General features: G+C 37.6%; 1 protein-coding gene across 2 annotated transcripts in view; it reads right to left on the minus strand.

Annotated features, from left to right (window-relative positions):
- The window catches only part of SBF2 (SET binding factor 2), a 483,767-nt gene that overhangs the window by 59,059 nt on the left and 408,144 nt on the right, over positions 1-16,564 (minus strand). For both annotated transcript variants that reach the window (XM_047693703.1, XM_047693702.1), the window contains exons 18-20: positions 7,703-7,873; positions 2,803-3,065; positions 471-643 (exon numbers count right to left, since the gene is read on the minus strand). In XM_047693703.1, coding sequence (XP_047549659.1) covers positions 471-643; positions 2,803-3,065; positions 7,703-7,873 — 607 coding nt within the window. The remainder of the gene's footprint in view (positions 1-470; positions 644-2,802; positions 3,066-7,702; positions 7,874-16,564) is intronic.

The raw sequence follows: 16,564 nt of genomic DNA on the forward strand, positions 1-16,564 counted from the left end.
ACTTAGAAAACATTATGCTAAGTGAAAGAAGCCAGACACAAAGGAACATATATTATATGATTTAACTTATAAGAAATATCTAGAACAGGCAAATTCATAGAGATATAGAGCTTACCAGGGACTACAGAGATGGAGAACAGGGAGTTAGGGCTTAATGGGTAGAGTGTGTATTTCAGTGATGAAAGAGTTTTTGGTAAAGGATAGTGGTGATGACTGCACAACACTGTGAATGTGATTAACATCAGTGAATTCTACACTTAAAATAGCTTCAAGTGGCAAATTTTACATTATATATATTTTACCATAATTTAGAAATATTAAAAAAATTAATCAGAACATAAAATGGCATGACTAAACTACATGAAAGACAAGTATTGTAGGTGTTATGCTGAAAAAAATAGATCCCTAAAAACAATTCTTACTCAATTATCTCGAATATTCTTTTTCTCTAATATCTGTAAATTGGTTACCTGGTATCATGCAATGAAGGCTCTTGATGTGATCCTGAGTAACTCCACTCTCTGTGCAAACCTTGTCAATAAATCGGGTAATGAATCGCACAACAGAATTGGCGATGTCATTATTCTCTGAATCTTCAAACCCACTTTCTGTATCATAGCTCTCAGCTACACTTCCTGCAATACTGAGAAAATCAAGGAAAGAAATCATGGTTAGTACTCAAATGTAACAAATGACTATTCTATCACCGTTAATTCTGACAGAAATTTAAATTTGCCTACATTAGGAGATTCTACTTGTCTACATTTGAAAGCTACTGTCGGGCATTGTCCTTTGGACCCAGATTTATTTTTGTAAGAAATACCTCTGTCATTCTCCTAAAAAGGAACTCAGGAACCACAGAAACTAAAGCAAAAACAGACTCTTTCATTTATTATCTGATACTTGAAACTTCTAAAAAAAAAAAAAAAACCTGTTCTCTCAAGTTAATTACCACACAGAACCAGACAAAGTAATATTGCTATCTTTGGCCTTTGACAAGTAGGAGACATGTTCCCTGGTAGGCGAAGTAAAAGAACTTTTCCCAGAAAATAGCATATTTTTTCAAATGGAAGAACCAAACTGTCCTGCGAGCCTTTCTGTTGCCAATATTTGTCTCTTTGAGTGAACCACAGCACTTTCAGACACTTTGAAGCCATCAGTCTTCTGTACGTGATAAAATCATGCAACAGAAGGGAACGAATTTGAAATAGTGGATGTGAAAGCTCAATCCCTATCTTTGCTGCTTATTCAGTTTCCACTGTTTGACACACACTCTGGCCTCCTATGCCTTCTTTTAGACTGCTCATCATGGAAAAGACTCCTTTGTTTGTTCTAAACTACTTAGTTCTCTTTCCTCCAAATCCAACTACATTAGCTGAATCAGTCTTAAGGTAAAGCTAAACTGTGAATATGGCCTCACACCATCCCAGAGCATTAAAGAACTTTAGTGTCTTAGCCATTCACTAGGTAGACTTTCAAGTAGCTTGGTCATCTATTTTTTGAAGCAATGAAGGCCTAGGCTATATTGTTCACATAAAATAACTTCTCTGCAGGAGGAAATAAGAGACCTGTGCAGTTGACTGCATGGGGTAAAAGGCTGACTTTAAAACAACAAAAAGTTGTTTAGCCTGGAAGACTAGAAGCTCTCGGGTATTCTTGACAAAAATAAAATATCTGGGATAGAGAGATTGAGAGGTTGGGGTCAGAGATGTGGGCTGTGGATGAGTTTCTAAGAGAGTATGAAGTGTGTGGAAAAGGGACTAAGAATGGGGGAGAAGAGAAGCTGCCTGAAAGAGCCTGAGAAGGATTTACAAGAGTTAGAAGAACTACCAGCATGTTAGAGTATCACTGAAGACCTGAGAGGTTAGAACATCACTACTGTTGGGTAAGCAGTTCATGAATTCATTCATTTCATCATATGTTCAACCAAATACTTACTGGGTATGTATTACATGCAAAGAGCTGGGGGTACAGCAATGAATGAGTCATACAATAAGCAAATATATGAAAACAAATCAGGTTGTGGAAAGTGCCATGAAAGAAAAAAAATGCAAGGTAGGACAAAGAGTGATGCCTGTGCTACTTAAGATAGGGAAGTCAGGAAGACCTCTCTAGGTAGATGGCATTTGAGCAGAGAATTAAGTGAAGTGAGGGAGTGATTCTTGTGACTGTTTCAGGGAGACTATTCCAGATTGTGGGAACAAATACCAAGACCCCGAGGCAGTATTATGTTTAGAGTGTTTGAGGATTAGCATTAGCAGGGAGACCAGTTTTCTTGACAGAAGAATGACAGGAAATAAAGTCAGAGCAGTCGTCAAGAGCTAAATCCTGTTAGGTCTTGTAGTCCATGGGTTTATTCTTAGTGGCACTGGAAGTCCATGTCGGGTCGGGAGCAAGGTACGGTTGAGGTCATGATTATAGACAAATGCAATGCATACATTGAAAAAAGGAGGGCCCAGAAACAAAAAATAACTAGTGAACAAGAAGTTCATTAGTAATTTTCCAGAGTGCTCTCTGTAAATTGCTATGGCAGAAAGTAACTGAAGGGCTTGATCAGTAGTGGGTGAGATAGTTGAAAAAATTAGGTCATGAAAGAAAAGAGACTGTGGGAGGTGGTTACGAACAATCAGATGAAGTGAAGGTCTTTTATACGGAGTTGGAAAAACGAAAGAGTTGAGCAGCTCTGAAGGTAAGGTAAATGCTTAAAATTTTGAAATATATACAGCAGTATTTGCCCCAAATACTTTATTTAGTCTGTTAAGCAAAGAACAGGAGGGTCTCTGGATGTGCGCTTTTTGGTACCTGTTCGTGACAATGCTGTTGCTTCCACTCTCCCAGTCGCCTGGTGCCGACGTTCTCAGGAGCTTGTTTTTACTCGTATCCAGTGGAACTAGCAGGTTGACCATGAGGTTTGCAAAATGAATGGCCTGACTGAAGACAGTGCTTTCCTCACGCTGCACCAGCTCCTGCTGAGTTGCTTTGCTCAGAGAAGGCCAAAGGCGTAGCTGCTCAGCTGCCAGGTCCATTGCTGTCTTCTCCTGATACCGGTCATCTGGAAGCTTCTCCTAAAAAAATGAAGCAAAACAATGTAAATCCATGACCCAAGTTTCAAAAATCATGGAACATGTCTCAATTATCCATCTATTAAATACCTATGTCACCAAAAAAAAAAAAAAAAAAAAGAAAGAAAATATATAAATAAAACATAACAACAACAAAACAAAATCAACTCTTCTTTTTCCTGCCAGCTCCAGCCGGACTTGAGTGGAACAATGTGCTAAATCCAAGAAAGCAGCAGCAAAGCCTTTTACTTCGAACATTTCATTGCATTTATTTATCTCTATGGCCCTGTTCCTTTCAAACAGCCAGTTATAACAAACTGTCGACGGGAAATACGTATAAATGAATGTAAGTCCAGTAGCATTTACTAATATTCTGATATGTTTCTTCTCTTCTGCTCTTTGGGAGGAGAAGACAGAATCACAAAAGTCACACAAAATAGAGCTAGATATCCTGGTAAATGTGGGAGTCAAATACTATCAGGACATAAGTATAACAATGGAATCTATTTTATTTTATTTCATTTTTTAAAAAGATTTTATTTGGGAGAGAGAGAGTGAGAGACAGCATGAGAGGGGAGAATGTCAGAGGGAGAAGCAGACTCCCCACGGAGCTGGGAGCCCGATGTGGGACTCAATCCCAGGACTCCGGGATCATGACCTGAGCCGAAGGCAGCCACTCAACCAACTGAGCCACCCAGGCCCCCATCTATTTTATTTTTTAATCAAGTTTTTAATTTTATTTTTATTTATGTATTTATATTTTATTTGGGCTGAGAATTTTTTTGGCATATTTAAAAAACATTATTTTTATTTAAATTCAATTAATATATAATGTATTATTGGTTTCAGAGGTAGAGGTCAGTGATTCATCAGTCTTATATAATACCCAGTGTTCACTACATCATTTGCTTTCCTTAATGTCCACCACCTAGTTACCCTATGCCCGACTCCCCTCCCCTCCAGAAATCTCAGTTCATTTCGTATGCTTAAGAGTCTCTTACAGTTTGTCTCCGTCTCTGATTTCATCTTGTTTTATTTTTTCTTCTCTTCCCCTATGATCCTCTGTTTTGTTTTTTTAATTCCAAATGTAAGAGAGATCATTATGATAGTTGTCTTTCTCTGACTGACTTATTTCCCTTAGCATAATACCCTCTAGTTCCATCCATGTTGTTGCAAATGGCAAGGTTTCATTTTTTTGGTAGCTGAGTAGTCTTCCAGTGTGTATATATACCACATCGTTATTCATTCATCTGTCAGTAGACATCTGGGCTCTTCCCATAGTTTGGCTTTTGAAGTCCACTGACCTTTAAAACTCCAGGTTTTAAGCCCTGCTGGTTGTAAGAACTCATGAAATTTGGGCCCTCTTACTTTCTAAGCCAAATGCTATGGGAATTTGTTTTCCCCATGCACTCCCCTGTGTGCTAGGTAATCTCTCACTCTCCTGTGCAACCTTGGCTCCCTCCCTACTGCAGTGGCCATGAACTGTTTCTCTCCCAAACCTCATCTCTGCACTTCCTACCTTCTTTGACATGGCCTTTTCTCTATCTTAGGTTGTGGAGTTGGTTTTGCCAGTCTTCAGACTGATTTCTGGGATACTTAGGATAGCTGGATAGTTACCTAGCTGTATCTATGGGATGAGGCAAGCCTATGACCCTCCTATTCTGCTGCCATCTTCTCAAAATCCTTTATTTATTTATTTATTTATTTAATTAACATATGATGTATTATCAGCCCCAGGGGTACAGGTCTGTGAATCACCAGGTTTACACACTTCACAGCACTCACCATAGCACACACCATCCCCAATGCTCAAAATCCATTTTTCTTTTTTTTTTGAGTCTGACAATAGGATTTTATTTTTATTTTTCAAAAAGATTTTATTTATTTATTTGACAGAGAGAGAATGAGATCACAAGTAGGCAGAGAGGGAGGGGGAAGCAGGCTCTCTGCTCAGCAGAGAGCAGATGTGGGCAGGCCCCTGGGATCATGACCTGAGCTGAAGGCAGACACAATGCAATGAGCCACCCAGGTGCCCCTGACAATAGGATTTTTTTTTAAAGTTTTTATTTTTCTATTAACATGTAATATATTATTAGCCCCAGGGATACAGGTCTGTGAATTGCCAGGTTTATACACTTCATAGCACTCACCATAGCACATACCTTCCCCAATGTCCATAACCCACTCCCCCCAACCCTCAGTTTGTTTTGTGAGATTAAGAGTCTTTTATGGTTTGACAACAGGATTTTGAAGAGGAGTTTCTTAGTAGGCTGAAATGCTAAGAAAAGATAGTATACTAGTCTCACTTGTATCTAATCAAGGTATCACTGAGAGACTTCTTTAGAAGAAAGAACAGAGAAGCAGTGACATGTGTTTGCTCTACAAATGCTTTTGAGATATATCAATGTTAGCTTTATATCTGCTTTAAAAAACTATCAAAAGCACCACACTATCCCAAATATTTCTGGAGCATGACCTCAAACTAATTTGCATCTGTTATAGTTACCCATTACCCAAGTGTATTTGGTGTTTTGAAAGAAAAGTCTGAGTTTTACATTAAATTAAGTAAATAATTCACACTAACAGTGTATAATAATAATTTGGAATACAAGATAAATGTCAGATAGTGGTATTTTTTTATTAAAGTTTCCATTTTTATCATTGTCAAGAATAGACAATATTTAAAATTACAGGAGACATAGAAATATTTGAATAGTACTATGTAGTTTCTAAATTCATTCATCTCACATAATATAAAGTCAATTTAAAATAGCGGTTGAGGCAAGATGCTAAACTGACTAAGCCACCCAGAGGCCTGTAATTTTCTTATCTTAAAATATTTTCTTGATATTTTTCTTAAGTATAATTCATGTTGATAAAATATATGGAAACATTGAATATTCCTAAAAGGAGAAATAGATTTATTGCTGACATACTTTCAAGAACTACTGAATTTTATATTTATTTCAGAGTCATTTTGTTTTCTTTTGTTTTTGTTTATTTTGTTCAAATTCAATTAATTATTATATGATATATTATTAGTTTCAGAGGTAGAGTTTAGTGATTCATCAGTTGCATATCATACACAGAGCTCATTACATCAAGTGCCCTTCTTAACTTCCATCACCCAGTTACCCCATCTTACCACCCACCACCCCTCCAGCAACCCTCAGTTTGTTTCCTGAGTATAAGAGTCTCTTATGGTTTGTCTCCCTCTCTGATTTCATTTTACTTTATTTTTCCCTCTCTTCCCCTATGATCCTCTGTTTTGTTTTTTAAATTCCAAATATGAGTGAAATCATATAAAATTATCTTTCTCTGCTGACTTATTTTGCTTTGCATGATACCTCTAATTCCATCCAGGTTGTTACAAATGGTAAAGATTTCATTCTTTTTGATGGCTGAGTAATATATATATATATATATGTGTGTGTATATACACACACACACACACACACACATATATATCATGTCTCCTTTATCCGTTCATCTGTTGATGGATATTTGGGCTCTTTCCATATTTGTGGCCACTGCTGCTAAAAACATTGGGGTGCAGGTGCCTCTTTGGATCACTATGTTTGTATTCTTTGGGTAAATACCTAGTACTGCAATTGCTGGGTCATGGGGTAGCTGTTTTTAACTTTTTGAGGAACCTCCATACTATTTTCCAGAGTGGCTGTACCAGCTTGCATTCCCACCAGCAGCAGTTTCCCTTTCTTCGCATCCTTGCTAACATCTGTTGTTTTCTGACTTAAGCTTAGCCTTTCTGACTGGTGTGAGGTGGTATCTTATTGTGATTTTCATTTGTATTACCACAATGTTAGTGATGTTGAACACTTTTTCATGTGTCTGTTGGTCACTTGTATGTCTTCTTTGCAGAAATGTCAGTTGATGTCTTCTGCCCATTTCTTGATGGGATTATTTGTTTTTTGGTGTTGAGTTTCAGAAGTTCTTTATAGACTTTGGATACTAGCCCTTTATCTGGTTAGACATTTGTAAATATCTTCTTCCATTCCATTGGCTGTCTTTTGGTTTTGTCGACTGTTTCCTTTGCTGTGCAAAAGTTTTTTATTAGAGTCATTTAACTTTAATTTGACACTTCTTCAAAAAGTTAATTGCACAAAGACATCTGCTCAGGTATTTTCATTTTCTTTTTTCTGTTCAAGTTACTATAATCATTTCCAAAGAATTCCTATTTATTAGCATGTAATAAAACAACTCCACTGCTAAAGACTGTATTAAGAAGCTATTATGGAAAAATATAATACCAGAAATCAACAGAAGAAAGATGATCACCACAGGACTCCCTAAGATGAACCTCAAATACACTGGCAGAAAGTGATTAGATTTTCTTTTGCTCTGGGAATACCTGAATAAGCTTTCCTTGAAGCCACGACACCAGTTTCCACACTAGTATCTTTTTTTTTAAATTTAAAGATTTTATTTATTATTTAAGAGATGGAGATCATAAGTAGGCAGAGAAGCAGGCAGAGAGAGAAGAGGAAGCAGGCTCTCTGCTGAGCAGAGCCCGACGCAGGGCTTGATCCCAGGACTCTGGGATCATGACCTGAGCCGAAGGCAGAGGCTTCAACCCGCTGAGTCATCCAGGCACCCCCACACTAGTATCTTTCTTCTCTTACCTTTCGCTTTAGATGTGGGGCATGATTGTCTTCTGTGGCTGAGAGATACAGGGAGCGCACCTGTTCCTGCACTGCATTGTAGAAGGTTGTCTCCCAAAATTGCTGATTTGTCCAAATGGGGTGGTCCTGAACACAGGTGTAAGCAAACTGGCTGACTCCAGGGGCCAGTTTCTGTGAGAACACACAATACACATCACCACAGGGCTGACAGAGTCATGACAATTCAAAAAATTACAGGGGTCACGGTTAACCACAGATATCATTAAAGGGTTTATCTAAACAATTATCTTAGGGCAGTACAAGCTTAGCAATCAGAAACATTCATTTTTAACTGGCAACTTTGGGCTTGCTATTGAATCCTTCAGGGTCTCAGTCTTTCTATGGACATTTTAGTAATAGCTAGAAATCGAAGTTACCATATGAATTAGAGAATGTATGAAAAGTACCTGGCACTGTACTGTGCACACTGTAGAGCTGGTAGCTCTTAGTGCAACTGGGATATGTAAATGAAATCCATCACAACCTAAACATTAAACTTCAGACAATTTAAATTTTTTCTACAGTACATTTTTGGGGGACACTAACTGAAATGTGAGTGAACCTGCAGCTTGGCCTTACACACAGATTGAGGGCATATCATGCATTCGAGACTCAAGAAGAGTCACACCCTCCCTACTCTAGCTCTTTACCTCCCACCAAGGCTGCTGCCTGCCTCACATACTCCCTAGCAGACTGTCCTGGGCTTTGAGGGCATTTTCTGCCCACCAAATGGTCATGGGAAGGTAATCTCAAACCATACCTTCCCTTCCAGGACTTCTGTTGGGCTTCAAATTAAGAGCAAACCTTACTCTGTGATTTACAGTAGAGAGAAGGAAAACTAACTCTGCAGGCATTTAGGGCACTTCATAAATATTTACACACCTCATTTAATACTAAATATAAGATGCACATTATTATTGCCAATTTACAGAACAGGAAACAGAAGTTCAGGGAGGTTTAAGCGATTGTCTAAAGTCAGATACCAAGTTACATAAGTAGTAAAGCTGGTTTTTAAGCCTAAAGTTTGCTTGGTTCCAAAACCCCTGCTCTTTTTTCTATACCGAATTGTCTTGCAAAAGAGCATCATAAAATAAATACTAATTAGCACTGCTGTTTTTTTCTGCACTTTAGGATTTTGTTTCTCAAAGTAATATTCTGCCCTGAAGATCTGATATGATTTTAATTAACATTGTATTTTTACTTTTACATATGATTCATATTGTCAAGTTTCAGTTAATGATTTAAACCATCTTTCTACCGCTCTTACTTTCATCTCTAAAGATTAAAGATGTTTCAAAACTTTTTTAATCCATCATTTCTCAGGAAACAGCAGGTAACATTCTCAATAAACATCCTTTTTGTCCATTTTATTTTTTTTGGAATTGAGTAGAACTAAAGTTTCTGATATGTTTTCTTTTAAAGCAATTCAATAAACTGACTTCTTTCCACTTGATCTTAGCCAAAAGGCTGAGAAGCAAGTAAACTGACTGACTTCTCTCTTAGAATATCAGGCACTGAAGATTACATTAAGGTTACACATGTTACTGTTATGTACCAAAAGTTGGTTCATTTCTTAGGGATGCTTAACAGATGAATAAGACATTTGGTAAAAATGATATCCTCAATACATGCTAATTTTCTTTTTGGTCTAGAGCAGACTAACCCTAGAACTGAAAATAGGCACCACACATACCATGAAATGTAGTAATTATGTAGTACTTACATGCACTAACGCAAGTGGGATGGCTGTTATTTTGCCTATGAGGGTCTACATATTTCTGCATCCCATGTGTAAGTCCCTTTCAAGACAAGACTATGTACTGCTGCTGAGGTGATTGACTGTAACTCCAATCAGGTGGCTATAAGTTGGGATTGACTGTGATATAAAAATCAAGAGTTCCCCAACGGTAAGCTGCATAAGGATCGCTGTTGATCTTCATATGCCTATATACTCGTTTAAAAATACAGTTCCTACCTCCCAATGGGAAATCATGGGCAAAATGTGGTTCTGTGAGTACGTAAGCAGAAGCCACAGACAAAGTGAATCACATGTTCCTCCTATACTCTGCTTGCAGATATGTGGGATGCAGGTTGTGTGTGTGTGTGTGTTTGCCCCACAGCAATCTAAAGACTAACAATGTTCATTTTGAAAGGGATTTTAAAGATACGAAAGTCAAACAAGACAAAAATAATTCTCAGTTGCCTTTCCCGTAGGTGTAGTCAGAGGCAGCACTATTTCCTACAAATGTGATGTAATAAATACCAGCTCTTCAAATTTTGGAGTTCTGAAATTAATACAGATGGGCTCAGAAAACCAGAGCTTTTAACAAATCCTTATCAGTTTCTCACATAAAGTACTTTTAGGATCGCTGACACACCAAAAAAGCTATTACTAATTATAGATCTTTTATTACAAATTGACAGAGCTCCCCAGGGATCTGAAAGTATAATGAAGTCCTGTCTTTGTTTCTCAGCATTTTTCTTACTGATGTTGCATATTCACTCTCCTTGGCAATTACTTACCAATTATTATCTTCCTATTTATTGACAAACTAAAAATGAATATGCAAAAGCTCACTCCCCTAAATCTTCCAAACAAAAGTGGACTATATATGTTCCAAGGCAGGAACATGGTATAAAACAATGACAGCGGCTCAAAGAGTCAACCACAACGTGTTTACCAAATGAGAAACTGTAGCAGGGGGACAAGTGACTATTGGATAAATACTTTTTGGTGACAAGACAGTCGCACATGGTTATGGCATCTGATATATGCATAAGAAATCGTTAATTTCCAAATACTCAAATATAATTATTTTTCCAAACATGAAATTCACCTCCTTTTTTTGTGGTTTCCTGCTACGTCTTCCCAAGCATAAGCAAGGGACACCATGTCCAAGCATAAGCAATAGACACCGTGTCTGTCAGTGTTGGGATGGGCAGGGCCACTGCCCTGATGGACAGGTGTGTTCTTAGGACCAGCAGAGGGCAGTAGCACATTATTCTGCCTACATCCCATCAAGACTTAAGATGGGAATTACAAAAAAGGAGCATTGTGGTCTGGCTCTCTTGAAAGTAGGTGGTAAGGTGAATACTTCATGTCTTCACTGTATATTTGAGAGACCTTACAAAGAAAATGGATTTACCTAAGGTCATGCAGCAAGGTGGGCAGAAGAGAAAGGAACAGAAATAAGGTTTTCTAGTATTCAACATCATTTCTGTAAGTTAAAAAAAACTGAGATATTCCACAAAAGAAAACTATATTATAATTGTCTAGAGAAAGATGTGATGAGACTGTTTAGGGTTTCTAATGCGCTATATCATATGCTAATAGTTTCAGTCATAAACAAGGAAAATAAACAGCTGTCTATAAAATTATCTCCTGATTCTAATCATCTCTTTGAAGAAAAACCTTTCTTAAAATCAAACTGGCCCATATGCCAACTTCATGACCTTTTATTTTGCTCAAAGGTGAGACTCAATCCCCACAGAAGGTCTAAGGGTAGTGGTGGTGGTGGTGGTAGGGAATGTTGTTGTCAAATGACATCTCTTCCTTTCCCTCCAATTTTGCAACACTATTTATTTTATACTTCCTAATAATTCTTATTATTCTTCCCTAAAGAAACAAGTGATATTTTGGCATGCAATTTTATGAGATGTTAAAAAATATGTTGACTGCCTTCCTTATCTAGAAAAAAATAGCCCTGATGGTACTAGATTAAGCAATGCTATTCATTTTACACAAAGCATTCAAAGGCAACCTCAGCATGAGATAGGATATGGAGAATAACTTAATGAGGTCACCGATCAGCAGGCCAGATTCAAATACAAATAAATGGACACAAATCATCTCAGAGACAAGTTGGTCAAGGGAAAGGTCAAAATACCAGTGTGCGGGGTCTGTCCTAAGGTCTGCCTGGCTAGACATGTTTGGTCTCCAGGCCCAAGGCCCCAGTTAGGGAGCTTAGAGGGAAACCAGATTTCAGGAAAAAAAGTTAGCTGGTAGGACCAATTCCAAAAATACGTAATGGTCTTAAGGAATAATGCAGAATACAAAGATTCATTGTTTAAGTTGCTGGGTATTTCCTATCCAGCTCTGGATACCAGAATATAAGTATACCTCTTTGCATGGTTTGGGGATAATGCCAGCCAGTCCTTTTATGATTCTACACCAGCCTGACCAAGTCCAGATATTAAGTCACTTTAAAAATTTGAGTATTTTTTTGTTTCAAGTTTTTATTTAAATTCCAGTTAGTTAACATACAGTGTCATATTAGTTTCAGAAGTAGAATTCAGTGATTTATCACTTACATCAACACCCAGTGCTCACCACAAATGCCCTCCTTTAACACCCATCACTGCCCCCATCTTCCTCCAGCAACTCTGTTCTCTGTAGTTAAAAGTCTGTCTTACAGTTTGCCTCTCTTTTCTCACCCTCAAATGCTTAGTCTTGAGAGGCAAACTAAAGGAAGACAGGAATAGGAAAAATGTGAATCAAAAACCTGTATTTATCAAATCTTTTTTTTTTAATTTTTTTTTTTAAGATTTTATTTATTTATTTGACAGAGAGATCACAAGCAGGCAGAGAGGCAGGCAGAGAGAGAGGAGGAAGCAGGCTCCCCGCTGAGCAGAGAGCCCGATGCGGGGCTCGATCCCAGGACTCTGAGATCATGACCTGAGCCGAAGGCAGCAGCTTAATCCACTGAGCCACCCAGGCGCCCCTATTTATCAAATCTTAATCAAACCTTAAACAAACCTTAAACATATTGGCTTCATGCATTTTTTAAAACAAAGAATATTCAACATTATAGATATGATTGAAGCCCACCATGTACCTCTCTTGATCCCATCTGCCTCTGAATTCAGAGGTAACAATGATCCTGAATTAGGTATTTTTCATTCCCATTTATATGGCTTTTATACCTGTGTATGTCCACGAAGAATATTTAGGATTATATTGCAATTTCATTTTATCTCTTATTGGTGATACTTCTCAAAGTACACAACTTTTTCACTGATTTATGTTACATTTAATTAAACTATGTAATTAATTGAAGCAAAACACAACGAACTCTATGTAAACATACAATCAAAAGGAGCAGAAAGCGAGTGGCCTACAAGCAAGGAGTATATAGGATACTGTGTGCATTAGTCAGTGTAATTTACAAAACGGCAAATAATCCTAATAGTTAAAAAAAAAGGTAACTGTGAGAATCTACTATAGCTTTTTCTTTTCTACTACCTGATACTCTACGTTTGAACAATGAAAGTAACCTCAAATTCGTAATGGTCTAAACCTCTCCTGAGTTACTTAGAAAATCTTGGCACACAATTCCTACACAAGAAGTATTCATTCACTAGCACTGCCCTGTATTCATTTGATGTGCCATTTCAGTAGCTGGAATGACAGGGTTGAAGTCTTTAAATGACTTATCCTGGTAATGATTCTTTGTATTAAGTTGCTCAGTAAATATTAAGAGATCAGATGACAAATCAGACTTTTTTCCTTTGTGGTCCAAAAATTAGAAGGAATCAAATACAAGCTTGTTGTCAAGTCCTTTGTCAATGTTGTTTTTTTTTTTTTTTAAAGATTTTATTTATTTATTTTAAAAGACTTTATTTATTTTAGTAAGAGAGGGTGAGAGAATGAGTAAGTCAGGGGAGGAGCAGAGGGAGAGGGAAAGCAGCCTCCCCACTGAGTGCAGAGGCCAGAGCCCTGACAGGACCAGCAGATTGATCCCATGTCCCTGAGACCGTGACCTGGACCAAAACCAAGAGTCAGTCACCCAACTGACTGAGCCACCCAGGTGACTCCCTGGGTTTGGCATTCTTAAAATTACAAGACAGGACCCAAATTTCTTCCCTCCCCCACTTTCTGCAGGTTTTTAAACTTTATATAAATGATACCACATTGTGTTTTCTTCTAGAAGTTGGTTTTTCATATATTATATGCTAGACTTACTTAGTTAATAATAACAAATGATAATAATTATTAAAACTAACCTAACTGAGCTTTCACTATGTATATTTATCAACATACTTAGTCTTTACGCAACCAGTGATCCACTGAAATAAGTACTATTATTTAGTCTGGTTTAAACGTAAAGGAATTGAGGTACAGAGAAGTTAAGTAACTTGTCCTAGAGAAAACTGCCAGGAAGTGGTGGAACTAGAGTTGGAATCAAACTCTAGTAGTTTAGCTGTGGAATCTAGTTTCGTAATTACTGCATAATTTAACTAAAGTGTATGGAATTCCATTACATGAATATATAGCATTTCCTTGTTCCTGCTAATGGACATTTTTATTGTTTTCAAATTTTTCCTATTATAAACAGTGGTGTATGAACATTATCAACACATGTCAACTGTCAACTCTGATTATTGGTTTCAGCACCATTTAATAGTGCCTGGAAATGCTTGAGAGGGGCCTAAAAAAAAGATAATTCCCATTGCTTCCTTTACCAATAAACATTTTTGGGTTATTGATAGACTGGCCATATTGTCAAAAAGAAATGATTTCATGCAGATTTTTTCTAAATCCACTATTTAAATAAATTAATCATTCTTTAATATCAAATATCTAGTCAGTATTTGAGTTTTTGATTATCTTATAAATGTTAAATATTTTTGTTTTTTGTTTTTGTTTTGTTGCACAGTTTGTCTGATTCAGGAAGGACCCATATATGATCCATATGGATCAATAGGTTCCTCCATCATCCATCTGTCTCTTTCTGTCTCTCTTATTTTCCCTCCCACTTGTGATCTATTTGTTGAGAAATTGGATCATTTATCCAATAATTTCCGTTAGTCTGGTGGTCGCCAACTGCATCCCAGTGGTACCACATGATATATTCTTTTGTCCTCTGTATTTCCAGCAAATTGACAACTGGATCTAGAAGCTTGATCATTTTCAGGCTTGATTGTTTGGCAAGAATACTTCATGGATGGTACTACTATTATATATGGTTGTCTCTCTTTTTGTGATGTTAAAGACTATTGACCATCAATGCTTAGATTCATTAATTATTAGGAATAATAAAATAGTTATATACTCATTTTAGCATTATTTCCTAACTTACTAGTGAGTTTCTGATTAGTGAGTTTCTCTTTTAGAGAAACTCATCAACCATCTGGTGACCAAACATGTAGCCTGTATTGGATAAATACATGAGATTATCCCTTCATTTATCAGTTTTAAAAACAACATATTGTTTTCTAACATTCATTAGAAATGACCAGTTTTTTTTTATTCATATTTTTATGAGCTCATGGATTTTTTTTTAAACATTTTATTTATTTATTTGAGAGAGAGAGAGACAGTGAGAGAGAGCATGAGCGAGGAGAAGGTCAGAGGGAGAAGCAGACTCCCCGTGGAGCTGGGAGCCTGATGTGGGACTCGATCCCGGGACTCCAGGATCATGACCTGAGCCGAAGGCAGTCGCTTAACCAACTGAGCCACCCAGGCGCCCATGGATTTTTTTTTTAAAGATTTTATTTATTTATTTGACAGAGAGCGAGAGATCACAGGTAGGCAGAGAGGCAGGCAGAGAGAGGGGAGGTGAAGCAGGCTCCCTGCTGAGCAGAGAGCCTGATGTAGGGCTCAATCCCAGGACCCTGAGATCATGACCTGAGCCGAAGGCAGAGGCTTTACCGACTGAGCCACTCAGGCGCCCGAGCTCATGGATTTAAAACATATTTAACTATTCTTTTTTTTTTTTTTTTTTTTAGATTTTTAAAAATTAGTTTATTTGACAGAGAGAGATCACAAGTAGGCAGAGAGGCAGGCAGAGAGAGAGAGAGGGAAGCAAGCCCCCCCCTGAGCAGAGAGCCTGATTCGGGGCTTGATCCCAGCGCCCTGGGATCATGACCTGAGCCGAAGGTAGAGGCTTTAACCCACTGAGCCATCCAGGCACCCCTGTTCTTGATCCTTTTATTCTTATCAGGAAAAAAAATGAGAATAAATTTTTTTTTAATTTTCTTTTAAAGATTTTATTTATTTATTTGACAGAGAGAGAGAGATCACAAGTAGACAGAGAGGCAGGCAGAGAGAGGGGAGGAAACAGGCTTCCCACAGAACAGGTAGCCCAACATGGGGCTCAATCCCAGGACCCTGGGATCATAACCTGAGCCGAAGGCTGAGGCTTTAACCCACTGAGTCACACAGGTGCCCCCATATTTAACTATTCTTAAACCTGTTTAGGATGAAACAAACAAAAAAATCTATCCATAAGTGTTTACTGGAAACTTGCACTTTTCATTACCTCAATAGCAAGTCCTATGGGACTTCTGTCTACAAAGTGCTTATAATCTCTATGGAGAGACAAGACTCCGCATGTGATAACTGATGAGCCTAATGATGTTGTGTATAACAGCACCGTAAAGTGGTACGACTGAGGGCCTGACTGGGAGAACATCCTCAGCAAAGAGGCTAGTAGATATATAACAAGGTGTTTTCTCTGAGATATAACTACAAAAGGAACCAAAGAAGAAGAAGCATCAGTAGGTCCTGGCAGAGGAAATGGAGGAAATTTGGTGAGTCATAGCCCTCACTATGTGTACTTGCAAATGGTGCCAAAGCTCTACAAAAATGTTTATTATGGCATTATCTCTAATAACTATACCCCCCTCCAAAGTTAGCAATTTTAATGTCTAATCATAGAAAGGTTAGGCAAATGACAGAACATTATTAACACAAAAGAATATTATGCTGCCATTAAAATAGTTAATACGATGATGTGTTTATGAATGAAGTAATTATGCTACATTTAAGAAAATCGGCCAAATATGCTATGATTACGTCCATAAGTACACAAAGACTAGGAG

This window comes from Lutra lutra, chromosome 10 (genome assembly GCF_902655055.1).
Source record: "Lutra lutra chromosome 10, mLutLut1.2, whole genome shotgun sequence".
In the NCBI taxonomy this organism is placed as follows: domain Eukaryota; kingdom Metazoa; phylum Chordata; class Mammalia; order Carnivora; family Mustelidae; genus Lutra; species Lutra lutra.